The 27,520-nt window shown below is 43.9% G+C and overlaps 1 protein-coding gene across 1 annotated transcript; it reads left to right on the forward strand.

Annotated features, from left to right (window-relative positions):
• The first annotated feature begins 468 nt into the window (after positions 1-468).
• On the forward strand, positions 469-26,106 carry tex2l (testis expressed 2, like). The gene is made up of 13 exons (XM_046357103.1): positions 469-915; positions 1,038-1,092; positions 9,237-10,742; positions 11,772-11,972; positions 12,280-12,613; positions 13,119-13,369; positions 13,469-13,618; positions 13,923-14,022; positions 17,147-17,288; positions 20,079-20,216; positions 23,694-23,909; positions 24,907-25,027; positions 25,800-26,106. The coding sequence occupies exons 3-13, from the start codon at positions 9,507-9,509 to the stop codon at positions 26,013-26,015; spliced, it is 3,105 nt and encodes a 1,034-aa protein (XP_046213059.1). The 5' UTR covers positions 469-915; positions 1,038-1,092; positions 9,237-9,506; the 3' UTR covers positions 26,016-26,106.
• Positions 26,107-27,520: the final 1,414 nt, after the last annotated feature.

Genomic DNA, 27,520 nt, shown 5'->3' on the forward strand with positions numbered 1-27,520 from the left:
TCTCATGCTCCAGGCCAGAGAGCTGACTCCTGCTCATTTTATCTATAGGACAAGTTAATAAAGGTTTCTATAGAATGAGGTTGAAAGCATTGTCATAGCATCCATGGCCTGTGAAAAATAGACAAATGTGGTTTTATGTTTTTTTTTATTGGCTTGCTTGTGTGAAATAATATATTGGCCATTTCATATGTGTTTTCACAATTGTTTGAATTTATATAATTTATATAATAAAGCTAAACCTTCTATAAAAAAGAGAGGTAGGCTTTAGAAGCAACCCCAACTGAGCATCTCTGTTTCACTCTCGGTGTGTGCGCGTGTGTGTGTGAGAGTGAGAACGTTCGGAGAGAGTGTGTTGAGGCTGGAGTATTTAATCTGGATTAAAGTGCACTGCGGCCATGGTTTTTATAATCAGATTGGTAAAAGGAGCTCTAGAGCTTCTGATGATGATGCTGGGAGCGCGTGTCATATCTAGAACAGAGTCCGCAAGTGGGAGGTGTGCACGAGCGCAGCGTGTGGTGGAACTGGAGTCACACTATATTTTCTATTAAAAGATCAGTGGGCAGCGCACCTTTCTCTTTTTAATAGACAGTCACTACACATCAATGAACACGAACAACCGTCAGTTATTCTTACTGCGGTCCGCCGTGAAGAATTAACATTGTTGATACAAGTGGGCGCAGCAAACCAGGCTTGTGATGTGACAAGCGCGCACTATGAGCATTTCGCAGGACATCTCTCTAGGTCGCATTTGACAACCTTGACACACCGTTATTTTGGAGAATAAAAACTATCGAATTGTACGTCGTATTGTCAAGTTAATCGTGGAGACTGGAGTTCGCTTCTCGATGTGTCAGGGATAATTGAACAATACAGAAGAAGTGGTGTGGTTTGTGTCCATGCTGCAGCGATAACCAGGTAAATTGAATTCAGTTTTGGTACTTGATATTATTGCTTTTTAATTTAATATGTTTTGGAGCCTCGAAATATTTAATTTCAAGTTCAAATACTTTACTTTTTATTTTCAACCCCAATTTCAGCCTTTGCCCAACCCCTTCAAAATGTACATTTGACCCGGACACAAACATATCTCAGGTGAGAAGTTGTGGGTGGGAGAAATTGCTAATAAATATTAATTTTGTTGGTGGGTGAACGTAGATGTACCTGTCCCAAAACTTTCTCAGTGGACTTCTGCTAAGTATGTCTACTGAGAAAGTTTTGGGACAGGTACATCTACGTTCACCCACCAACAAAATTAATATTTATTAGCAATATATTACACGCTCTGATAATAACATTGTGTGCGTCGCGAGCAAAAGACCCCCTGGACAGTTAGCTCACAGTGGTAAGGCGCCGAGTTCCTGGCATCTGTTGCCACTTGAGGGCTACATTCGAATCCCTAATGGGGTATAAAATATATATTTGAAATGTGGACTCACATGTATTGTGTTGGGAATACAAGTGTTATCATCACCTTGAAAAGTAAAATTAGGGGCTCAATCCAACCTGCATTGCAGTATTTACAAGGTAGATATTTTTCCAATGGTCAAATTAACTCACAGATTGCTTTTGGGTACAGTATAAAACCAACTACGACCAGGGTGACCCCTCTCACAGGTATGCTTTCAATTTTCAGAATTAGAAATGTGTGAGCATGGGGCGAATACTGTAAATAAAGGATAAACACAGGTATGTACAGTTGAAGTCGGAAGTTTACATACACTTTAGCCAAATACATTTAAACTCAGTTTTTCACAATTCCTGACATTTAATCCTTGTAAAAATTCCCTGTTTTAGGTCAGTTAGGATCAACACTTTATTTTAAGAATGTGAAATGTCAGAATAATAAGAGAGAGAATGATTTATTTAAGCTTTTATTTATTTCATCACATTCCCAGTGGGTCAGAAGTTTACAAACACTATATTACTATTTGGTAGCATTGCCTTTAAATTGTTTAACTTTGGTCAAATGTTTCACAATAAATTGGGTGAATTTTGGCCCATTCCTCCTGACAGAGCTGGTGTAACTGAGTCAGGTTTGTAGGCCTCCTTGCTCGCACAGACTTTTTCAGTTCTGCCCACAAATTTCTATAGGATTGAGGTCAGGACTTTGTGATGGCCACTCCAATACCCTGGACTTTGTTGTCCTTAAGCCATTTTGCCAAAACTTTGCCACAAAATATGCTTGGGGTCATTGTCCATTTGGAAGACCCATTTCCGACCAAGCTTTAACTTCCTGACTGATGTCTTGAGATGTTGCTTTAATATAGCCACATACTTTTCCTACCTCATGATGCCATCTATTTTGTGAAGTGCACCAGTCCCTCCTGCAGCAAAGCACCCCCACAACATGATGCTGCCACCCACCCCTGTGCTTCACGGTTGGGATGGTGTTTTCGGCTTGCAAGCCTCCCCCTTTTTCCTCCAAACATAATGATGGTCATTATGGCTAAACAGTTCTATTTTTGTTTCATCAAACCAGAGGACTTTTCTCCAAAAAGTATGATTTTTGTCCCCATGTGAAGTTGCAAACTATAGTCTGGCTTTTTTTATGGCGGTTTTGGACCAGTGGCTTCTGCAACTCAATGTTAGGAAAGTGGTCCTAATGTTTTGTACACTCAGTGTATGTCACGTTTTCAACAAACTGTCAAAATAAAGACCAGGATTTACGTGTTTCACTGTAGCTGAGCTCCTGAGTGGCGCAGTGGCCGTGATTGGGAGTCTCTTAGGGCGTCGCACAATTGGCCCAGTGTCGTTAAGGTTTTCCTGGGGTAGGCTGACATTGTAAATCAGAATTTGTTCTGAACTGACTTCCCTCGTCAAATTAATTAATGTACTCTTTAAGAACTATTAAAACATAAACATAAACCTATTTCTTGAAATGCTTTATTTAATTGAATGTCATAACAACATGTCAGCAATGTTTTGCCTTTTGTCTCTAGACATCATTTATAACCATAACTGATCACCGTTTATTTATACCATACATGTATCAACGAGCTCGCTAGTCATTATCCTGTACCACTTCCAGTTTATTTGGAAGACATCTATAGGCCTACTGCTGTCACTCATCTCTCTCAGTGATGTTTGCATAAAGCAAACAAAGTCATCATGCATAAACACGTTTCCAGATTCTAAACATATCCGTTATTATTTTTGTCCATAATCCTCGTAGCATGATTTGTCTGACTTTACAGTGAAAGCCTGCATTATGGTTAATCCGGTTCTCTGGCACTGTCCCCCTGTCTGATCAGACTCAGACTGATCAGACTCAGAGAGATGTATTGACACTGCATGGTCTGAGAGGAGAGCAGCAGTAGGAACAGACCTGCCTGCTTGTCTGTCTGTTTGTCTGTCTGGCTTGGTCTGTGCAATCATTCTCTCGTTGCGATGGAGAATATTGACTTGCCCTAGGAGGAGTAGAGTAACAGTCATCCTCCATAACTCCTATATAGACAGAATGAAATCTCAGATTAACAGGGCAAATACTTGCTGTTGCCTCTGAAGTTGTCCTCTAGAGCCTGTATTGAATAGTGCAGTACACATGAGATTTGGAATCAATTTTATGTCAAATTTTACTTTTATTGAGGGGTCAACCCCACAATAGAAAATCCACGTACTACTGAAACTGGTAAACTAGTGCGTAATCATTTGTTTTGTTCTATACTCCCAGTGTGCACCAGCATAATGCCGCACTTTGCATGTGCCACTGACTGGATGTTCTCCTTCTTGCTCTTTACACCACGCGCCGAGCTGGCACGTCAAATCCTCATCATTATGTGTCATGCAGTTGACAGGATCAGAGGCATTATATTAGCCAAGCCATGGTTGAGCCTGTCTAGGATAATGCTGATTGATAGATAATGCTGCGGTGTTTCATAACCATGGACGCTGCCCGAATGGCACCCATTTTAGTAATATATAGGGCATAGTCCTACAGAGTCTTCAGAAACTATTCACACCCCTTGACTTTTTCTACATTTTGTGGTGTTACAGCCTGAATGTGAAATGGATTACATTGAGATTTTTGTGCCACTGGCCTACACACAATACCCCATAATGTCAAAGTGGAATTATGTTTAGACCTTTTTACAAATTAATAATATATCAAAAGCTGAAATGTCTTGAGTCAATAAGTATTCAAAATCAAATTAATTGTATTTATCACATACAACTGGTGTAGACTATACAGTGAAATGTTTGCTTGCGAACCTTTTCCAACGATGCAGAGTTGATCAAATAATAATACACAATAAAATAGTAACTGACACAATAAATTAAATTAAATACACAAGAATGGAGGTACAGTATATACAAGGAGTACCAGATCACAGTGCAGAGGTACTTGAGGTAGATATGTACATGAAGGCAGGGTAAAGTGACTAGGCATCCGGATAGATAATAATAAGAGTTAAATAAAGAACAGTCTAGCAACAGCAAATGATGAGTGTAAAAGTGTATGTATGTGTGTTTGTGTTGTCTCGGTATGCGTGTGTGTGTAGTATTTGTGAATGTGTGAGTTACTGTGTATATGGTGTGTATATATAGTCTAGTGCGTGTGCATAGGGTCAGTGCAAGATAGAGTCAGTGCAGACAGTAAGGTACCATTAATGAACTATTTAGTAGTCTTGTGGCTCGGGGGTAGAAGCTGTCTCGGAGCCTGGTGGTCCGAGATCCAATGCTCTGGTACCATTTGCAGGACGGTAGCAGAGTGAACAGTCTATGACTTGGGTGGCTGTAGTTTTTGCAATTTCTTGTGCCTTCCCACGACACCAGCGAATATAGAGGTCCTGGATGGCAGGGAGCCCGGCCCCAGTGAAGTACTGGGCTGTCCGCTCCACCCTTTGTAGCACTTTGCGGTCAAGGTCGGGGCAATTGCCATACCAAGCGGTGATGCAAACAGTCAGGATGCTCTCGATGGTGCAGCTGTAGAACATTTTGAGATTCTGAGGGCCCATGCCAAATCATTTCAGTCTCCCGAGGGGGAGGGGGAAGAGGCGCTGCCATGCCCTCTTTACGACTGTGCAGGTTAATGTGGATCATGTTAAGCTCCACAACAGCCTCGTCGATGTTGATGGGGGCCTGCTGTCCCCTCTTTCTCCTATGATACACAATCAGCTCCTCAGTGAGAGAGGTTGTTGTCCTGGCACCACACTGCTAAGTCTCTGACCTCCTCCCTGTAGGCTGACTCATCGCCGTCTGTGATCAGGCATACAACCATCATGTCATCAGCAAAGTTGATGATGGTGTTGGAGTCGTACACTGCCACGCAGTCGTGGGTTAACAGGGAGTACAGGAGGGGACTAAGCACACACCCTTGAGGGGCCCCCATGTTGAGAGTCAGCGTGGCGGAGGTGTTGTTGTCTACCCTCATCATCTAGGGGTGGCCCGTCACAAAGTCCAGGATCCACTTGCAAAGAGAGGGGTTCAGTCCCAGGGTCCCTAGCGAGGTGATGAGCTCTCTGTAAGCCACACGTCATATTAGTTATCAGTCGAGCAGTGAATTTCATTCAATTTCATATGCTCTACAGACTATCAATAACATTTCAACTAACTATCTACTGACCCTAGTCCTTACTCTACATTTAACCCTTATCCTAAGCCTAAATTTAACCCATACCGTAATCCTAGTCCTAACACTAAGCTTAACCCTTACCCTAACCCTTATTCTAACCCTTACCCTAACTGTAACCTTAGCAAGCCATTACTTATCAACAGATAGTTTGTTGTTAGTATGACCATCTGTAGAGCTTGTTTGGGTGTGTGTTTGTGTGTGTGTTTGTTTGTGTGTGTGCACCTGTGTATATTTCTACTATTCATGTAAATGCACTGTGCACCCATTCACCCTGCAGAACTTGCCTTCTATCCCCCTGTCCCCAGGCTGGGAGACAGGTCTAATGCTGTCTGCGACTCTGTGACTCTAATATCTGATGGCTCTCCAGCCCATTTTGGCTGAAGGGATTACAGAGAATCTGCCGCCAGATGCTGTAGAATTTGTGCCATAGCATCATAATGCAGTTACATAACCAACCACAGATGGTGGAGTTTAACTCACAGAGTAATTGACCTAGTCTGCATCTGAAATGGTCTCTTATTCCCTGTCTATACATTACATGACTGAAAGTATATGGACACCTGCTCGTCGAACATCTCATTCCAAAACCATGGGCATTAATATGGAGTTGGTCCCCCCTTTGCTGCTATAACAGCCTCCAGTCTTCTGGAAAGGCTTTCCACTATTTGTTGGAACATGCTGCCGGGACCTGCTTCCAATCAGCCACAAGAGCATTAGAGAGTTTAGGCACTGATGTTGGGCGATTAGGCCCTGCTCCCAGTCGTCGTTCCAATTCATCCTACAGGTGTTCAATGGGGTCGAGGTCAAGGCTCTATGCAGGCCAGTCAAGTTCTTCCACAGCGATCGCGACAAACCATTTCTGTATGGACCTCGCTTTATGCATGGGGGCATTGTCATGCTGAAACAGGAAAGGGCCTTCCCCAAACTGTTGCCACAATGTTGGAAGCACAGAATCCTCTGGAATGTAATTATATGCTGTAGCTTAAGATTTCCCTTCACTGGAAGTGAGGGGCCTAGGCCAAACCATGAAAAACATGGTGGCGCAGTGGTCTAAGGCACTGCATCGCAGTGCTAGCTGTGCCACCAGAGTCTTTGGGTTCGAGCCCAGGCTCTGTCGCAGCCGGATGCGTCCGTGGTGCGATGAACAATTGGACGTGGGCCTTGGTCCGGGAGGTCACTCTGACGGAGAGGACAACCAGGTCACTCTTCTAGAAGGACAACCATCTCTGCAGCACTCCAACAATCAGACCTTTATGGTAGAGTGGCCAGATGGAAGCCACTCCTCAGTAAAAGGCACATGCTTGTAGTTTGCCAAAAGGTACCTGAAGGACTATCAGACCATGAGAAACAAGATTCTCTGGTCTGATGAAACCAAGGTTGAACTCTTTGTCCTGAATGCCAAGTGTCACGTCTGGAGGAACATGGCAGCATCATGCTGTGGGGATGTTTTAAATCTGGAGGGACTGAGAGACTAGTCAGGATCGAGGGAAAGATGAACCTGCTCCAGAGCGCTCAGGACCTCAGACTGTGACAAAGGTTCACCTTCCAACAGGACAACAACCCTAAGCACACAGCCAAGAGAATGCAGGAGTCAGGACAAGTCGTTGAAGATCCTTGAGTGGCCCAGCCAGAGCCCAGACATGAACCCGATCGAACATCTCTGGAGATACCTGAAAATAGCTGTGAATCGAAGCTCCCCACCCAACCTGACAGATTTAGAGAGAATCTGCAGAGAAAAATGGGAGAAACTTCCCAAATACAGGTGTGCAACGCTTGTAGCGTCATACCCAAGAAGAGTCAAGTCTGTAATCGCTGCCAAAGGTGCTTCAACAAAGTACTGAGTAAAGCGTCTGAATACTTATGTAAATGTGTATTTCAGTTTTTTTGTTTATAAATTTGCAAATATTCTAAAATCCTGTTTTTGCTTTGTTATTATTGTGTATTTTGTGTTGATTGATGAGGGGGGAAATAATGGAATCCATTTCAGAATAAGGCTGTAACGTAACAAAATGTGGAAAATGTCAAGGGGTCTGAATACTTTCCAAATGCACTGTGGTGTATCTCATAGGGTCCTGATCATCATCTTCCTCCTGTCCACTGATCTACACATGCTCTTTTCTTGGACTGACTTGGACTACTAGCTGCCTTTAATGCCTATAATGTTATAGCCAGGCCTACTGCAAATTCTGCCATTCAGCTCTTTAGTACCATGGTGTAGAATATATGTTAAATGGCTGCCCGGAGGAGGTGATGGAAAGCGTCTCTGACTACCGTTACCATTCATTTTAGTATTACATAAGCTGCTCTTTAAGCTGCTGAAGCAGTCATCAGATCGTGTTGGCGGGCTGCTCTGGACTGCTCTGGGTTCTGACGGCAGGGATCAGAGTAAAACCAACTGATGTCTCTTAAACGGATGAGTATGAGAGACACATACAGTACATCTTATTTTGTGTGTCATCTGAAGTGCCTTGATTGAGGTGAATCTAAAAATCACTTGGTTGCATGGCAACAATGCAGAGAAATGTGTATAATAGATCCCCAATCATACGATTGGTCAGAGCTGAAGTGCACATATGCTTATTCTATGATGTGATAGGCCAACACCTCTACAGACAGTGTTTACATCAGGCTTATATGAAAAATGTGTCTTTTCCCTGTTCATATACATGAAATTATTAATATATTAATCTTGTGAATGAGTGTAATCTTACATTTTAATCAGTACTTCTTCCACCCCAAATCTGCATGGTATTTGGAGCAACAGGCCCCCAAGGTACAGCATTGGATTCAAGCCCAGTGCTCTGCCCTACTTTAAACAACATTTAGGGAGGAAACTTTCTTATCTATTTCTGTATAGGCCCTACTTTCCAAGCACAAACCTACACACACACACACACACACACACACACACACACACACACACACACACACACACACACACACACACACACACACACACACACACACACACACACACACACACACACACACACACACACACACACACACACACACACACACACACACACACACACACACACACAAATCACTAGTCACTTTAATAATGCCACTTGTTTACGTATCTTGCATTACTCATCTCATATGTATATACTGTGTTCTATACCATCTACTGTATCTTGCCTATGCCACTCGGTCATCGCTCATCCATATATTTATTTATATGTACATATTATTATTCCATCCATTTACTTAGATGTGTGTGTATTAGATAGTTGTTGTGGAATTATTATATTACTTGTTAGATATTAATGCACTGTCGGAACAAGAAGCACAAGCATTTCACTACACTCGTATTAACATCTGCTAACCATGTGTATGTGACCAATAACATATTGATTTGATTTGAAATGTGAAGCGACGGCAGTGGGAGACGGAGAGGTTGTTATCGAGGGCCTAATTCAGATGTAGGCAAATGTCAACACAGAGATTTAAAATGATGTCATTTCCCTTTGCTTGCCAAGCTGCATTCACACCTCCTTGCATGAACACGAAGGGCAGACTCTCACTGAAAGGAATGCTAATGATGAAAATGAGGCATAACATATGAACAGAAGCTCTCTCTCTCTTTCTCTTCTCCCTTTCTCCTGGGACTTAATCATGAACAGTAGCTGACTGGGTTGATCTTTCTTTTGCTGACTCCTAGGTGCCTCGGGTCTACAATGATAAGACAATAAATGGCAGAGATAGGAGAAAATGTGGCAAGAGGAAGAGAAGAAGGAGATGATGGAGTGGGAGGTTTAAGGCCACCTCATGACCCCCAGAGTCCTGCCCACTTTCCCTTTTCTGCTCCCCCAGTTAGGGCCCACCATGTCGGGCTCAGGAGGGGCATCGTGATCCAGCTAACAGGCACAGAGGGTGAGTGGGACAGTCTGGATGACAACGAGCTCATCTTCCCCCCTTGAACACAACGACTATGACGACCAGACTCCCTACATCTCCCTCTCCAAGGAGAGACAGAACTCCATGGAAGAGGAGAACCAACACTGCCTGCACTCCCCAGCCTTCCACGTACCCCTCTCCCCCCTCCTCACCTGGGTCCCTGGGGGACTGCTCCAACTCAGCCCCCAGCTTCCTCTCCCCCAGCCCAACCACCCCCACCCACCGGCCACTGGCTAGCCTGGTCAAGTCCCTGTCCACGGAGCTGGAGCTCCCTCATGGCTCATCCCTCAGACCTAGGCCCTTCCTCAGCCTAGTCAAGTCCATCTCTACTGAGATCTCCCGCTCAGAGCCAGAGGTGTCGCAGTCCAAGTCTGACTCCCGCCTCAACCTGCACCTGCAGTGGAAGAACCTGACTCAGCCTAAGGGAAGGAGTGACGGAGACTCCCGTACCGCCCCACCCTCGCCCATCGCTCTATCCCCGTCCGAGGGCACCAAGGCGGGCTTCTTCAAGATGGAGCTGGAGGACACGAAGCGGAAGTTCTCTGAGGCCATGCAGGAGCCTATGTTCAGTAAACCTATCAGTATTTTCAGTAAGATCATGGGGGATGAGAAGGAGAATGCAGCAGCAGGCAGCCCCAAGCACCAGAGAGCTACAGGGACTCACTCAGCTGGCTCCCCCAGCTCCAGAGGTGTCTATGTGGGGAGGATGGAAAGCACGGAGGTGGGCATCACAGAGTCTCCGCTGCGGAGTGCCAAGAGAACGGATGGCGACTCTCCGCCGGTGTTTGACTGGCCGTGTGTCAAACACCCAAAGAAGGGTCTGCCCACTAGAACATGTTCTGTCCACTATCACCACGGTAACAAACCCAATGACAATTCAGAGGAACTGGAGATCTGCACCTATGATGAAGTCATGCAGGTTGTTGCCATTGAGAGTCATCATCACAGTCGCCCGCGGAGATTGCCTGGTTCACTGATCTCCTCAGGACCCCATCGTGTGGTTGTTCAACCCACCTCTCCACCGCCTCCACCACACATGGTGTTGTTCTGTGTGGCTGTGTTGTCCTACGCCTACTTCATCCTTCCCCTGGGCCCCTATATATCAGGCCTGGCTCTGGGCATGGCCTTTGGCTTCCTGCTGGGGCTGCTGCTCATCAGGTTGGGCTCAACTAGACACACAACTCAGCCACATCCACACAGAGATGTTCAGGCCCTGACTGAGGTTGTTAAGCAGGCTGATACCCTCAGCAACGAATCAGACGTCCTCAAGGTAAGATAGTGTTCAATAGTGAAAATAAATTCCCCCCCAAAAGATAAGAGGCTGAAGGTGAATCCCTTTTTGTACAGTTCATTTCTCTCAGCACAAAAGACCAGCTACGTCTGAATGGGAACTTATAACCATGGAGTCAGAAAATGGCCTTGGTCTTTACAGATCTTGACACCCACACAAGAATTGGCTGAATAGAAACAATTTTTTAAAATCTTACATAATGTGGCATGCACCTACCTCTTAGAACTTGTCTTCCTAAAACAAGTCAGCACTTCCCATTCCCCCCTCTCTCCCTCTCTGAGCCTGAATCCTTTCTAATGTGGTGCCTGTGCGATAGCTAAAAGTGCCTGGGATGCAATTAACGTCGCCCAATAAAAAAGTTCCTCCAAACTTAAAGAGATACAGAGCCTCATTAGTGTTGTCTCTCTTGGCTGAGAACAGCAGGGCAGAGCACAGAAGAGCTAAGCACAGCCTTGCCAGATGCAGGGTACAGCTCCGACCCAGCGCAGTCAGCTCCAGAGGCAATTAACTGAGCAGAGACGCTGGGGCTGTGTAATTTCTCAGGTTCATTGGCAGTCTTATCAGTGGTAAAGTGTAGCGCCACAGGGGAAAGAGAGGTTATCTTCGTGAGGAGGGATAATTCCCTTGTTTGTTTGGAAAGTGGATGTCAGACTGAGCCTTGGGGTGAACAGTTAGTCATGGACATCAGTGCGAGGGAGTTTTGAGATTTTTCCCCTCTAACACTAACACCATCTAAATGACCTAGGCCCCCCGAAGAGTCAAGTCTAATATCAATATTGTGATGTTTTGCTTTGTAGCTTTCTCTATGTGCCATGGTGTATGTTCACTCTTTGACTAACTGCATTGACATGTGTTCTGAAGGACAAGCTATTATCAACATATAAAATAGCGTGTTACACATCAGCTTGTCGTAGTCATTGAAGCATGCTCTCAGGGTATTCCCATGTGACGTTCAAGTATTCGCTTACTGTCTCACTATATAACTGGGTATATTCCCATTGGTTTCAGGGCTGGCTGAACGAGATGTTTGAGTACGACCCAGAGACCTACCACCTGTCCCTGACCCACTCTGTGTTCGCCAGCCTGGAGGGGCACTGCCTTCGCCTGGACTACCCCAGGAACAACATCAGCCGCAGAGCCACCTACGATGAAAAGCCTCCCGATGCTGCGGTTGTCAGCACACGCTGCTTCCAGCTACGACACAGCAAGGTCTGTCTGCTTCGTCTGTCAACTTACCCTCGCTGTTCAAAGCTTAACGCTTCATTTGAGGAAATATGATGCAAGGTTTTATATTTTATTCATTGACTTCATAAAACATTGAGATGTTTTTAAAATGTATTTTATATGTGTGTTACATACAATAATCGCGGCAGTAGTGGTCCTCTGTAGCCCGGTTGGTTTAGCATGGCATAGCAGGGCGCTTGCAATGTTTTTTGAGATGGTCTGAAAGCATAATAACCAGATGTATTAGTGTTGTGTTATAAGAGGTTTCTAATAAGTCTAGTTGTAATACTAGGTGTTCCTGCTGCCCTCTGAGCTAGCCCGTAAGAGGCTGTGGAACCTGAAGTACCCTATCTGCATTGAGCTGACAGAGGGAGAGGGGGTCATGGAGGAGGGGAGGGGCACAGTGGAGACCCCAAAAGCGGAGCAGGGGGGAGACCCCCAACTCCAAACACGACCCACCTCCAACCCCAAACCAGCAGCCAACCTCCCCACAACCCTATACCTCTTCGGACGGACAGGAAGAGAGAAGGAGGAGTGGTTTCATCACTTCCTGTCCGCGTCCATGGTAATGGAGAAGGAGAAGGAGAAGGAGAATGAGAGGCCTGGCAGATGTGTTTGCAGATCAGGTAGGATAAACTGTTTTTGTTTGTTTTTGTTGTCTTGTATGGTTGTCTTTTTCCCTCATTTAATTGACTTTGCGTTAGTATTTTATTTGTGTTTTTTGTGTAATGACAAATCTTCACAACACATATATTGGCCATGAAAGTATGTGGAAAGAGAAGGATAAATCAAGCAAATGTTACTCTCGTGGATTATATGCTCCAGTTCTATGTATTCCAGGATGATTCATTTGTAGATTACAGATGCGTGGACATGTATGAGAATATAGTACTGTCGTGATGCTCTCAAAGCACTTAACTACACATGTTTCTGTCCCTGCTCTGGTCTGTCATGGTAGTGAACTGAACAGTGTTGTCCTACGTCTTAGACAGTCACTAAGTCCCCTGAAGCTAAATCTATCGCTGAGAATATTACACATTTCCTTACAGATGCACTCTCATGTAACACTTAAAAGAAATGATCACAACAATGTCAAATCTGTGAACCGACAGCTGTCATCTCTGTATCTAGATGTGCCGGTATTGCGAGGGGTGAGCCCATCAAGACGGTCCCAGGACAGCAGAGGTTCCAGCAGGATTGGGAGCACTGAAGAGGACCTCCCCGTTCCCCCTTCTGCCCCCTCCATCCAACCATCCAGGGTGGGCTCTCCACTGCTGGACTACCCCACCTACATGGCTCGATTCCTGCCCTCAGAGCAGCCCAGCCCCCTGCCCAGTCCACCCCTCAACAGCACAGAGACAAGCCCCACCAACAAAGTGAGGGTGAGTTCCGCTGACCGCCTGAATGAGACATCTAAAAACAGATAGATTATATAATTAAATAGTGTGTTAATCTGTAGTGGCGTATATATTTCCCTACAGTGCACCTGTGATTTCCCAGAGTTCCCGGTGGAGGACAACACTGACTGGGTCAATGCACTGATTGGTCGAATATTCTGGGACTTCCTGCGTGAGAAATATTGGGCGGACATTGTCTCCAGAAAGATCCAGAAAAAGTTGAGCAAAATCAGAGTGAGTGTGTGAGCTCTCATCGTGTAAAATCCCCTCTTCAGAAGTAAAGGGAGCTTGTACAATGTTTCTATTTGGTAATTGTCTAGTAGTATATAGCCAACATAACCACAAAATCCACTGGAAACAAGCAACATTTCTTTGTTTGTTTGTGTGTGTGTGTGTGTGTGTGTGTGTGTGTGTGTGTGTGTGTGTGTGTGTGTGTGTGTGTGTGTGTGTGTGTGTGTGTGTGTGTGTGTGTGTGTGTGTGTGTGTGTGTGTGTGTGTGTGTGTGTGTGTGTGTGTGTGTGTGTGTGTGTGTGTGCAGCTGCCTTACTTCATGAATGAGCTGACTCTGACTGAACTGGACATGGGCTCCTGTCTGCCCCAAATCACCAGTGCGTCCAGACCTGTAGTCAACAGCAGAGGCGAGTGTCAACTAAAAAGCTCACTTCCTTTTTACTCTCCCTGATGTTTCTGCGATGATGACTGGGGCCGGGTGTTTTCCAGACCATGTGACCTGACCAGGAGAAACTCTGCGGTCCAAATATTGTCAGGAATAACTCCTGACCCTAATGATGACACAGCGAATCAGCCCACTCTGCATACAGTATATGAAACTCTCAGAGCACCAATTAGTGAAAGACAATGACAGTGTGTCATACTTAGTCTAATCTAGATTCTGGAGGAGTACTTAGAAGCAGATTAAATGGATTTGTCCTGATTATGAAGGTCTGCAAATTATAGCAAATTACAACAGATTATAATTCCCCCCCAAAATGATGGTGACAAATGTGGACTGCGCAGGGGGAGCTCTGTATGAATCTGTAAATGGGACGGTGTGTGATTAGAGAGGCATGGATGTGACGCAGGTCGTGTTGCCTTGCGCAAGTTGTGATGCGAGCAGAGAGACATGAGGAAAGGGCTTACAGACTAACCCTCTCTGTAGGTACTAAACTAACACATGGAATTGTTTTAAGATGGTCATACCATGGATCAATTAGCTGTTTTAGGACCCTTTTAGGTTTAATAATAATAATAATATTTGCAAAAATATTTAATTTGGCTTTTATTATTATCACTGATAGAAACAGATTGAATTCATAAATGTCAAAAAATATAGTTTAAAAACAATTATCATAAGGAATAAGGTTTTGAAGTATCTGTCCCATATCTAGCAGTTATAAGAAAATAAATATCTATACATATTTAACCCCTTATTTTTTGGGACACAAAACTACCTCTATACTTCCATTTGTTTGTAAGGGTTTCCTTCAGACGAGTCCCATGACTATTCTGTGGTTCGTTTAGCAAAACTGAGAACACCATCGTGATCCTGAGAGTCTGCCCTTTCCATAGAAGGGTCATAACGTTCAGACGCTACAGATATTTCTGTGAGAAGACCGATTTTCGGGATGTCTCATGGTCTGATAAACACCGCTGTAGCTCGGCCACCTTCCACCGTAGATTTGGAAGGCCAACATAGGTGGATGCGACAGATTGAGATTTGATATCTCAAGCATAATCTGACAGATTGAGATTTGATATCTCTAGCATAATCTGACAGATTGAGATTTGATATCTCTAGCATAATCTGACAGATTGAGATTTGATATCTCTAGCATAATCTGACAGATTGAGATTTGATATCTCTAGCATAATCTGACAGATTGAGATGTGATATCTCTAGCATAATCTGACAGACTGAGATTTGATATCTCAAGCATAATCTGACAGATTGAGATTTGATATCTCTAGCATAATCTGACAGATTGAGATTTGATATCTCTAGCATAATCTGACAGATTGAGATGTGATATCTCAAGCATAATCTGACAGATTGAGATTTGATATCTCTAGCATAATCTGACAGATTGAGATTTGATATCTCTAGCATAATCTGACAGATTGAGATGTGATATCTCAAGCATAATCTGACAGATTGAGATGTGATATCTCTAATCTGACAGATTGAGATTTGATATCTCTAGCATAATCTGACAGATTGAGATGTGATATCTCTATTATAATCTGACAGATTGAGATGTGATATCTCTATTATAATCTGACAGATTGAGATGTGATATCTCTAATCTGACAGATTGAGATGTGATATCTCTATTATAATCTGACAGATTGAGATGTGATATCTCTAGCATAATCTGAGAGATTGAGATGTGATATCTCTATTATAATCTGACAAATTGAGATGTGATATCTCTATTATAATCTGAGAGATTGAGATGTGATATCTCTATTATAATCTGACAGATTGAGATGTGATATCTCTATTATAATCTGACAGATTGAGATGTGATATCTCTATTATAATCTGACAGATTGAGATGTGATATCTCTATTATAATCTGACAGATTGAGATTTGATATCTCTATTATAATCTGACAGATTGAGATGTGATATCTATAATCTGACAGATTGAGATGTGATATCTCTATTATAATCTGACAGATTGAGATGTGATATCTCTAGCATAATCTGAGAGATTGAGATGTGATATCTCTATTATAATCTGACAAATTGAGATGTGATATCTCTATTATAATCTGAGAGATTGAGATGTGATATCTCTATTATAATCTGACAGATTGAGATGTGATATCTCTATTATAATCTGACAGATTGAGATGTGATATCTCTATTATAATCTGACAGATTGAGATGTGATATCTCTATTATAATCTGACAGATTGAGATGTGATATCTCTATTATAATCTGACAGATTGAGATGTGATATCTCTAGCATAATCTGACAGATTTTGATGGGATTTATTTTTATTATTTTACTTAGATTGACGCACGGGTGCGTCAATAGACTATTAAAGACAAGCCAGCAAATCCTGTCCAAGCACTATGTGCTTGTGTGTGTATGCATTCGCAGATGCACACACTCATAGACACACACACACATAGACACACATAGACACACACATGCACATAGACACTCATAGTCACACACACACACACACACACACACACACACACACACACACACACACACACACACACACACACACACACACACACACACACACACACACACACACACACACACACACACACACACACACACACACACACACACACACACACACACACACACACACACACACACACGCATAGACACACCATCACCAAACCAATATGCTGCACGTCCCCAGTAGGAGGTAACAGCTCCCAGGCTCACTGAGATTACAACAGATTACTGTAATAATATCGACTCATCTGATGCTCAGGACTCTATCATAATCAGATGACATGAGCAATGGACCGTCTCCTCCCTCTCAATCATCTGATCTGTCTCTTAATCTCTGTGCTGGTGTGTGTGTGTGTGTGTGTGTGTGTGTGTGTGTGTGTGTGTGTGTGTGTGTGTGTGTGTGTGTGTGTGTGTGTGTGTGTGTGTGTGTGTGTGTGTGTGTGTGTGTGTGTGTGTGTGTGTGTGTGTGTGTGTGTGTGTGTGTGTGTGTGTGTGTGTGTGTCAGTGTGTGTGTGTGCGTGCTTGCATTCGCACATATGTGTGTGTGTTCTCCAGGCTTGTGGCTGGAGCTGGAGGTGGTATACACTGGGGCCCTGCAGATGACCCTGGAGACCAAGATCAACCTGTCCAAACTGGGCAAGGAGGGCAAGGAGGGAAGCCTGGACACTGACAGCCTCACTGATACTGGCAGCCTAGGGTCAGTCACATTACAGTTAATACTGCACTATCATCTAAAAGAAAATATATGGTTTACTGAACAACATGCATTTTACGTAGTACAACTAACACTATTATTTCATTGTAAATTGAACTGCAAAATTACTAGCCTGGGTTCCAGTCTGTTTGTGCTATTATGGAATTTTTGCACCAAACAGATCTGGATTTCAGGCTACAATATAACCACTGCCTTGTCACGAATCTCGCCGAAGATGGTGCCTCTTCCTGTTCGGGCGGCGCTCGGCGATCGTTGTCGCCGGCCTATTAGCTGCCATCGATTCCCTTTCCGTTTGTTTCTGTTTATTGGGTTTAATTGGGTGCACCTGTTTTGAGTTAGTGTTTGTTTGTAGGCTATTTAAGGGCACTAGGCCCGCTGGGTATTAGTGCGGGCTTGTTCTCTGTTATCTGGTGTATGAGTGTTTTCTATATTTTTCCGGACAGTTTTAGTCCGTTGTATTTTGGGACGGGTTGTTTCAGGCGCCCTGGTGTTTTGCATGTCTGTGGCTCCACAGTATTTGGAATAAAATATCCACGTACAGAATTACCTGCTCTCTGCGCTTGACTCCTCCAATCACCATTGTTAGAAGTTGTAACAGAAGCCCGCACCAATACCCAGCGGGCCTAGTGCCCTTAAATAGCCTGCAAACAAACACTGACTTAAAACAGGTAATGACATCCTGGTCATGATTAGCTGCTATGCTCTGTCAGAGGGGACAGACAATTCATGATAATTAAGAGACCAACCTACAAAATCCCTCTTAATCTGTCAAACTCCTCTAATAGTGAATCTTAGAACAGAGCCTGTGGCTGGCAGAGTTCTCTATACATGACAGAGCTCTCGATACATGACAGAGCTCTCGATACATGACAGAGCTCTCTATACATGACAGAGCTCTCTATACATGACAGAGCTCTCTATACATGACAGAGCTCTCTATACATGACAGAGCTCTCTATACATGACAGAGCTCTCTATACATGACAGAGTTCTCTATACATGACAGAGCTCTCTATACATGACAGAGCTCTCTATACATGACAGAGTTCTCTATACATGACAGAGCTCTCTATACATGACAGAGCTCTCTATACATGACAGAGCTCTCTATACATGACAGAGCTCTATACATGACAGAGCTCTACATGACAGAGCTCTCTATACATGACAGAGCTCTACAGAGCTATACATGACAGAGCTCTCTATACATGACAGAGCTCTCGATACATGACAGAGCTCTCTATACATGACAGAGTTCTCTATACATGACAGAGCTCTCTATACATGACAGAGTTCTCTATACATGACAGAGCTCTCTATACATGACAGAGTTCTCTATACATGACAGAGCTCTCTATACATGACAGAGCTCTCGATACATGACAGAGCTCTCTATACATGACAGAGTTCTCTATACATGACAGAGCTCTCTATACATGACAGAGTTCTCTATACATGACAGAGCTGTCGGTACATGACAGAGTTCTCTATACATGACAGAGCTCTCTGTACATGACAGAGCTCTCTATACATGACAGAGTTCTCTATACATGACAGAGCTCTCTGTACATGACAGAGCTCTCTGTACATGACAGAGCTCTCTATACATGACAGAGTTCTCTATACATGACATAGCTCTCTGTACATGACAGAGCTCTCTGTACATGACATAGCTCTCTGTACATGACAGAGCTCTCTATACATGACAGAGCTCTCTGTACATAGAGCTCTCTGTACATGACAGAGCTCTCTATACATGACAGAGTTCTCTATACATGACATAGCTCTCTGTACATGACAGAGCTCTCTGTACATGACATAGCTCTCTGTACATGACAGAGCTCTCTGTACATGACAGAGCTCTCTGTACATGACTGTAACGGCGTTCTTCGTTTGTCAAAAGAGAGTCGGAGCGAAATGCAGCGTGGTAGTTACTCATGACTTTAATGAATGAAGAGCGTAACATGAAATAACTATAACATATACAAAAACAACAAACGGAACGAGAAACCTATTACAGCCTATCTGGTGAACACTACACAGAGACAGGAACAATCACCCACGAAATACAAAGCGAAACCAGGCTACCTAAATACGGTTCCCAATCGGAGACAATGAGAATCACCTGACTCTGATTGAGAACCGCCTCAGGCAGCCAAGCCTATACAACACCCCTAATCAGCCGCGATCCCAAATACTACAAACCCCAATACGAACAATACAATAACCCCATGTCACACCCTGGCCTGAAAAAATAATAAAGAAAACACAAAATACTAAGACCAAGGCGTGACAATGACATAGCTCTCTGCACATGACATAGCTCTCTGCACATGACATAGCTCTCTGTACATGACAGAGCTCTCTATACATTACGTTGATTAGTTGGTCTGTTTCCAGATTTAAATGGATTCCTACAATAGATCCTTGTTCTGTCATAAAAATATCATATTTTTTGTTAAGCATGTATGAGCTTGTTTTTACAGTATGGTTGGCTCTGCTGAGTATGGTTTTATTTAGGTGTCAAATCCAAAAAATGTCTCTATCAGGTTTGTGGATAAAGCTAGGGTTGGTGCTGAACTCAGATAAGGATTAAGGTTAGTCTCAGTGAGAGATGAAATCATTTTGCTCTCATGCTTAGCCAGAGCGATTTACAGTCATACATTTTCACTCTTTTTTATACTAGTTGCCCTGGCATTACAAGTGCCATATTATACCAACTGAACCACACGAGACACTCGGGAAACCTGTGTTATTGTGTTTTGTGTCCAGGTCCAGACCCGTCCTCAGTGTTTTGGCTGACAGTGATGAAGAGTCCTCCAGCGCCGGCTCTTCTGATGAGGAGGAAGTACTGCTCTCAGAGCACCAAAGCATTGTGGGAGAAAAGGGGATTCTACCTGGTGCTGAAGGGTAATTGATGTCTCTTTCTCTTACACACCAAATATAGTCGGCCATGTAGAATGATGCGGCCGGGAGTTTTTCCTGACTGTGACCTTGTACTGTATTTGCCTCGTTTCAATCCGTAGCGATGATATTTGGTTTTGTCGCTGGTTTTCCATTTAAAGGCAATGTTCCCACGCTAGCAGAGACTGCATTCACGGTAAACGCTGCATATGTTGGCTTCATCGGAAATGATCTTGACATTTCAAGCGTGCTATAGCGCTGGGGCGCTTCGAGCCCTAATATCATTTTCTATAGTCACAACCAGAGTTGTGACTCGAGTCACATGACTTGGACTCAAATCTGACTCCAGTCACAAATTTGATGACTTTAGAGTCTAAAGTTTAGACTCAACCTGATAGAAAATAAAATAACCTGAGACTTGACTTGGACCCTCAAGACTTGGGACTCGGCTTTGACTCGAGACTGATGACTTGAACTTATCTGGCCAGGTTTTGTAATGTTTTGTCACTCATTTTGTGGTACAGAGTCTATGTGGATTACTGTACACCCAGCCAGAGACAGCAGCACAGCATCGCCCTTGCAAAAAAAACTGCAACAGATTGGCTAGTGAAACACACACTCGGCACTGTGATTGGACCAGCAAGCTGTCAATCAACACAGGCCGGGTGACGAGCTAGAGAACAGATTGCTAAATTGCTGTACAGCTATAGGATCAGGTTAAATTATAGAAGAGAGGATTGCCGTAATACATATACAGCTACAAAAATGTCTTGGTGTTTAAGAACACTTTACAAGCTCATCGGTAATGGAGCAACAGTTGCTAGCATAGGCCTGCTGGTATGCAACAGCTTTAAATTGATCATCTACATATGAAACTTGCCTTTGGAATTTGTTTCAATTGTATTATTACTGTGGTAAAGATGCACCATTGCACACCTCTTCATTATGCTCTCCAAACTGCTTTTTTCTCCTGTTGAAGTGTTTTCTGTTGCTTTCACACGTTAAAGTGCATAGGCCCTATCTGGTAAATCTAGATTCCATCTAATACTACAATAATTGATAGTGTTTCATCATTCCATCTCTGTACCGTTTATTGTGCACATTAACGTTCACAAGACTTATCTGGTAGAGGTTCTGTTTATTTCATATTTCCCGGGTTATGTCTGCCTTCCATTTGTCTGCCTTCCGTTTGTCTGCCTTCCGTTTGTCTGCCTTCCGTTTGTCTGCCTTCCGTTTGTCTGCCTTCCGTTTGTCTGCCTTCCGTTTGTCTGCCTTCCGTTTGTCTGCCTTCCGTTTGTCTGCCTTCCGTTTGTCTGCCTTCCGTTTGTCTGCCTTCCGTTTGTCTGCGCTCCACGCTTTGGAGTCAGAACCTTAAATGAGAGAAATTGATTGTTGGTGTTGAAATATCATTACCAATCATTCATCTTGATTAAAATGAATGTAATAATGGAAGTGGAAATGGCCTTTTACATTGTAGAACCAGTTTATGGGTTGTAATTGCCAATTAGGTAATTGTATGGATCTGGGGACCAAGTGATTGTATCATATAATGTTTGAGCTTCTGTTAGACAGATTCCATTTGGTTTCTCAAGGAGAGGCTACACAGTCTTGCCCTCTACCTGTCCATCCAGATAGGACAGGTTGAACCTGATACAGAGGTGATTTCTTTTGGCCTATTGTCCTTGTATATTTAGTATATGGCGCTTTCACCATGGATCACCTGTAAATCAATAAATACATCTACACTCCGAGCACTTCAACCTGCCTTGCCGTCTGCTGATTTCATGCCCTTATGGCTGCTACAAATAATGAAACGGCCGTCTGGTAGCCTCAAAGAATAGACAAGGATTTGTAGTTGAGTAAAACATTTTCCTCATCAGTCTGCACACAATACCCCACAATGACAAAGCAAAAACAGGTTTAGATATTTTTGCAAATGTATTAAAAAAAAACTGAAATATGACATTTACATAATTATTCAGACCCTTTACTCAGTACTTTGTTAAAGCACCTTTGGCAGCGATTACAGCCTACAGTCTTCTTGGGTATGACGCTACAAGCTTGGCTCACCTGTATTTGGGCAGTTTCTCCCATTCTTCTCTGCAGATCCTCTCAAGTCAGGTTGGATGGGGAGTGTCGCTGCGCAGCTATCTTCAGGTCTCTACAGAGATGCTTGATCGGGTTCAAGTCTGGGCTCTGGCTGGGCCGCTCAAGGACATTCAGATACTTGTCCCGAAGCCACTGTTGTGTTGTCTTGGCTGTGTGCGTAGGGTCGTTGTCCTGTTGGAAGGTGAACGTTTGTCCCAGTCTGAGGACCTGAGCGCTCTGGAGCAGATTTTCATCAAAGATCTCTTAATTTAACTAGGTTTAAAAACATCCCCACAGCATGATACTGCCACCACCATGCTTCACCGTAGGGATGGTGCCAGATTTCCTCCAGATGTGACATTGAGGCCAAAGAGTTCAATCTTGGTTTCATCAGATCAGATAATCTTGTTTCTCATGTTCTGAGAGTCCTGTCATGTGCCTTTTACTGAGGAGTGGCTTCCGTCTGTCCACTCTGCCATAAAGGCCTGATTGGTGGAGTGCTGCAGAGATGGTTGTCTTTCTAGAAGGTTCTCCTATCTCCACAGAGGAACTCTGGAGCTCTGTCAGAGTGACCATCGGGTTCTTGGTTAACAAGGCCCTTCTCCCCCGATTGCTCAATTTGGCTGGGCAGCCAGCTCTAGGAAGAGTCTTGGTGGTTCCAAATTTCTTCCATTTAAGAAAGATGGGGGCCACTGTGTTCTTGGGGATTTTAAATGTAGAATGAAATGTTTTGGTACCCTTCACAAGATTGGTGCCTCGACACAATCCTGTATCGGAGCTCTACGGACAATCCCTTCGACCTCATGGCTTGGTTTTTGCTCTGACATGCACTGTCAACTGTGGGACCTTATATAGACAGGTGTGTGCCGTTCCAAATCATGTCCAATCGATTGAATTTACACCAGGTGGACTCCAGTATCAATGGAAACAGGATGCACCTGAGCTCAATTTCAAGTCTCATAGCGAAGGGTCCGAATACTTATGTAATTTGCAAACATTTGTAAAAACTTTGTCATTATGACGTATTGTGTGTAGATTGATGAGGATTTTAAAAAAATCCATTTAGAATAAGGCTGTAACGTAACAAAATGTGGAAAAGTCAATGTGTCTGAATACCTTCCGAAGGCACTGTACTTTGACATCACTTTCCCAGAATATAGCTTACATTTAAGCTACTATGGCTGGATTCAATCCGTATTGCAATAGATCTCTATTAAAATATGTGAATTGTTAATCACGCTATGAAGTGGATATTCAGTGCTATGGATTGAATAGGGCCCTTAGTTTTAGATCATAGCAGTGCTGTTTTCATTTGTGACCAGTGTGACATTTACCTCTGAAGGCATAAGTCCTCTCATGTATAAGTCCTCTCTCCTCCTCTCCTCCCCTCTGCAGGATTGCTGTTGGTGGCGGGAGGACAGGCAGGCGGATTTTGAGATTTGTAGACAAAATTGCTAAGTCTAAGTACTTCCAGAAGGCGACAGAGAATGAGTACATCAAAAAGAAGATTGAGGAGATGTCCAACACGCCCCTGCTGCTGGCAGTGGAGGTTCAGGAGCTTTCTGGAACACTGGCTGTCAACATCCCTCCTCCCCCTACTGATAGAATATGGTACGGACCACACTCAACATCCCTCCTGCCCCTACTGATAGAATATGGTACGGGCCACACTCAACATCCCTCCTCCCCCTACTGATAGAATATGGTATGGGCCACACTCAACATCCCTCCTCCCCCTACTGAAAAAAAATAGTACAGCCAACACTCCCTTTCCCTCCTCCCCCTACTGATAGAATATGGTATGATCCACTCTCACTCAAAGTTACTCTGTGACACAGATCATGAACTCGATTCAGCCGGATGATTTTTCCTTGAGCAGAAGGTCAGGGGGCCTGATCATAATTGCAAATAATTTGTAGACAGCAAATTGACCGGAAGAAGCCCAAACAGATGTAATATTTGACTATAACATAATAATTTCAAACCTTGCTTACATTTGTATACAATCACGTGTCTCTTTATTATGCACGGGAGTACTTGGGAGCAGATTTCCAAAATTATAATCTCTTGGAGCTGACTTCCTGGTATTTTTACAGAACACTGCAACCCGCCTGGTATTCAACCTTCCCACGTTCTCTCATCGCACCCCATTTTGCCACACACCACTCCACTGGCTTCCATTCGAGGCTTGCATCCACTACAAGACCATGTTGTTTACTGTCTCACAGTACGTCTCACAGTACGGACATTGCACTTTATTGCCCTGGCCACATCTGCAGTCCTCTTACCTCCTTGCAGCATGCCTAAGGCACGTTCACACAGATGAGCAGGGACCTTGGGCATTTTTCTTTTGGTGTTTTTCAGAGTCAGTAGAAAGGCCTCTTTAGTGTCCTACCTTTTCATAACTGTGACCTTAATTGCCTACCGTCTGTAAGCTGTTAGTGTCTTAACGACCGTTCCACAGGTGCATGTTCATTGATTGTTTATGGTTCATTGAACAAGCATGGGAAACAGTGTTTAAACCCTTTACAATGATGATCTGTGAAGTTATTTGGATTTTAGGGTCCTGATAGGGTCCTATATTTGTGCATGTGTGTGTGTATTCCAGGTACAGTTTCTGTGTGCCTCCCAAGCTGGACCTGCGTGTCAGACCCAAGCTGGGGGAGAGGGAGGTCACCTTCTGTCACGTGACCGAGTGGATCGAGAAGAAGCTGCAGGATGAGTTTGAGGTTAGACTTCTCTTTCCTTTCCTGCTGCTCCACCTCCTCTTTTCCCTCTCTCTCTCTCTCTCTCTCTCTCTCTCTCTCTCTCTCTCTCTCTCTCTCTCTCTCTCTCTCTCTCTCTCTCTCTCTCTCTCTCTCTTTCTCTCTCTCTCTCTCTCTCTCTCTCTCTCTCTCTCTCTCTCTCTCTCTCTCTCTCTCTCTCTCTCTCTCTCTCTCTCTCTCTCTCTCTCTCTCTCTCTCTCTCTCTCTCTCTCTCTCTCTCACCCCCTCCTTTCTCTTCTCTCTCTCTCTCTCTCTCTCTCTCTCTCTCTCTCTCTGTCTCTCTCTCTCTCTCTCTCTCTCTCTCTCTCTCTCTCTCTCTCTCTCTCTCTCTCTCTCTCTCTCTCTCTCTCTCTCTCTCTCTCTCTCTCCCTTCTCTCTTTCCTACTGTCTTGTCTCTCTGTCTCTCTCTGTCTCTCTCTCTTTCTCTGTCTCTCTCTTTCTCTGTCTCTGTCTTCTCTCTCTCTCTGTCTGTCTCTCTCTCTCTCTCTCTCTCTCTCTCTCTCTCTCTCTCTCTCTCTCTCTCTCTCTCTCTCTCTCTCTCTCTCTCTCTCTCTCTCTCTCTCTCTCTCTCACCCCCTCCCTTTCCTGCCCTTGTATCTCTCACCTCTCGCCCTCCCTTGTCTTTTCTCATCCAGCTCTTCCTCTTTTACTCTCCCCTGCCTCCCCTTCCCCCCAAATCCCAAGTAAGACAATCTATCCCCAATAAAACAATTAATCTATCTTCTCTCCATTCCAGAAAGTATTTGTGCTGCCCAACATGGACGATATCTACCTGCCTCTGATGCATTCTGGGATGGACAGTCCTCCAGCTGGGCTGCTGGAGGAGTGTCCAGCCCAGTCGTCACACTCACAACACTCCTCCATGGAGTCCATCGAGAGGATCTCCCAGGATAATACTGTTGCAGACTTGGACTTGGACGACACTGAACAAAAATATGAACTCAACATGTAAAGTGTTGGTCCCATATTTCATGAGCTGAAATAAAGGAGAATTTCTGTCTGTAATAAAGCCATTTTGTGGGGAAAAAGTCATTCTGATTGGCTGGACCTGGCTGCCCACCAAGTGAAATCCATAGATTAGGAAAAAATGTATTTATTTAAATTGTCTGATTTCCTTATGTGAACTGTAACTCAGCAACATGTTTGAAATTGTTGCATGTTGTGTTTTTTTTGTTCAGTATAGATGTGCCACCAAATGTAGTGAGATACTGTATATTACAGACTTTAAGTGATACCTTTGGTCAATGTTTACATGTGAGGAACAGTAAAGAGATGTGTGTTTGCGTGTTGATTTCATTTTTTACAGTTCAATGTCCTTTTGATCAGACAGTCCATATTTAATACGTGAAAGATGAAAACGATCGTTGAATAAAACCAAGACATATAGAAATGTTTTTATGTCATTTTTTAATCATTCAAGATTTGGATTTGCCAGAATACAATAATCAACCTAATAGAAACATTATGAAAATGAAACATTCCATCAGAATACATCTGCAGTCTGTACAAAACACACAAAAATTAAATTAAAAGTTTAATTAAAATACAAACCTCTAATTTTCATAGTTCCGCAAAATCATTATTTTATATAAAAACCCATATGTCTTTTAAAACGTCATTAATCATTTGTAAAATACAAAAATAAACCCTGTTCCCATATTAGGAGCTGCTGCTTGTGTTACTCTCCTCTGTAGTCTCCCCCTCTCCATATCCCTCATACACCTCTCCTTCCCCCTCTCCATATCCCTCATACACCTCTCCTTCCCCCTCTCCATATCTCTCATACACCTCTCCTTCCCCCTCTCCATATCCCTCATACACCTCTCCTTCCCCCTCTCCATATCCCTCATACACCTCTCCTTCCCCCTCTCCATCCATATCCCCCCCTCTCCATATCACCTCTCCTTCCCCCTCTCCATATCCCTCATCCCTCTCCTTCCCCCTCTCCATATCCCTCACCTCTCCTTCCCCCTCTCCATATCCCTCATACACCTATATCCTCATACACCTCTCCTTCCCCCTCTCCATATCCCTCATACACCTCTCCTTCCCCCTCCCATATCCCTCATACACCTCTCCTTCCCCCTCTCCATATCCCTCATACACCTCTCCTTCCCCATATCCCTCATCCTCTCCTTCCCCCTCTCCATCATACACCTCTCCTTCCCCCTCTCCATATCCCTCATACACCTCTCCTTCCCCCTTCCATATCCCTCATCTCTATATCCCTCATACACCTCTCCCTCACCCTCCTGTCCCTCCTCTGCCTCTCCCATGACCTCTAGACTCTCACAGATGAGTGCCACCTGCCTCCTAACTTGTGTCTGCATTCTCCTCATCTTCCTCCGGAGGGCGCTAGCAATGGCTCTGTGGTTCTGTCTCTGGGACTCCACCTGCTGCTTCAGCCGCCTAGGGTAACCATAATCATCATCAAAGAGGATTCATCCATTTACACCA

The sequence above is a fragment of the Oncorhynchus gorbuscha genome, linkage group LG07 (assembly GCF_021184085.1).
Source record: "Oncorhynchus gorbuscha isolate QuinsamMale2020 ecotype Even-year linkage group LG07, OgorEven_v1.0, whole genome shotgun sequence".
NCBI lineage: Eukaryota > Metazoa > Chordata > Actinopteri > Salmoniformes > Salmonidae > Oncorhynchus > Oncorhynchus gorbuscha.

What these genes read in the sequence shown, in the direction of transcription:
- tex2l (XM_046357103.1), top strand. Translation starts at nt 9,507, where the DNA reads ATGACGACCAGACTCCCTACATCTCCCTCTCCAAGGAGAGACAGAACT. An exon ending in AAAAGTTGAGCAAAATCAGA is followed by an intron (nt 13,619 to 13,922) that starts GTGAGTGTGTGA and finishes GTGTGTGTGCAG; the next exon opens with CTGCCTTACTTCATGAATGA. An exon ending in ACTGATACTGGCAGCCTAGG is followed by an intron (nt 17,289 to 20,078) that starts GTCAGTCACATT and finishes TTTTGTGTCCAG; the next exon opens with GTCCAGACCCGTCCTCAGTG.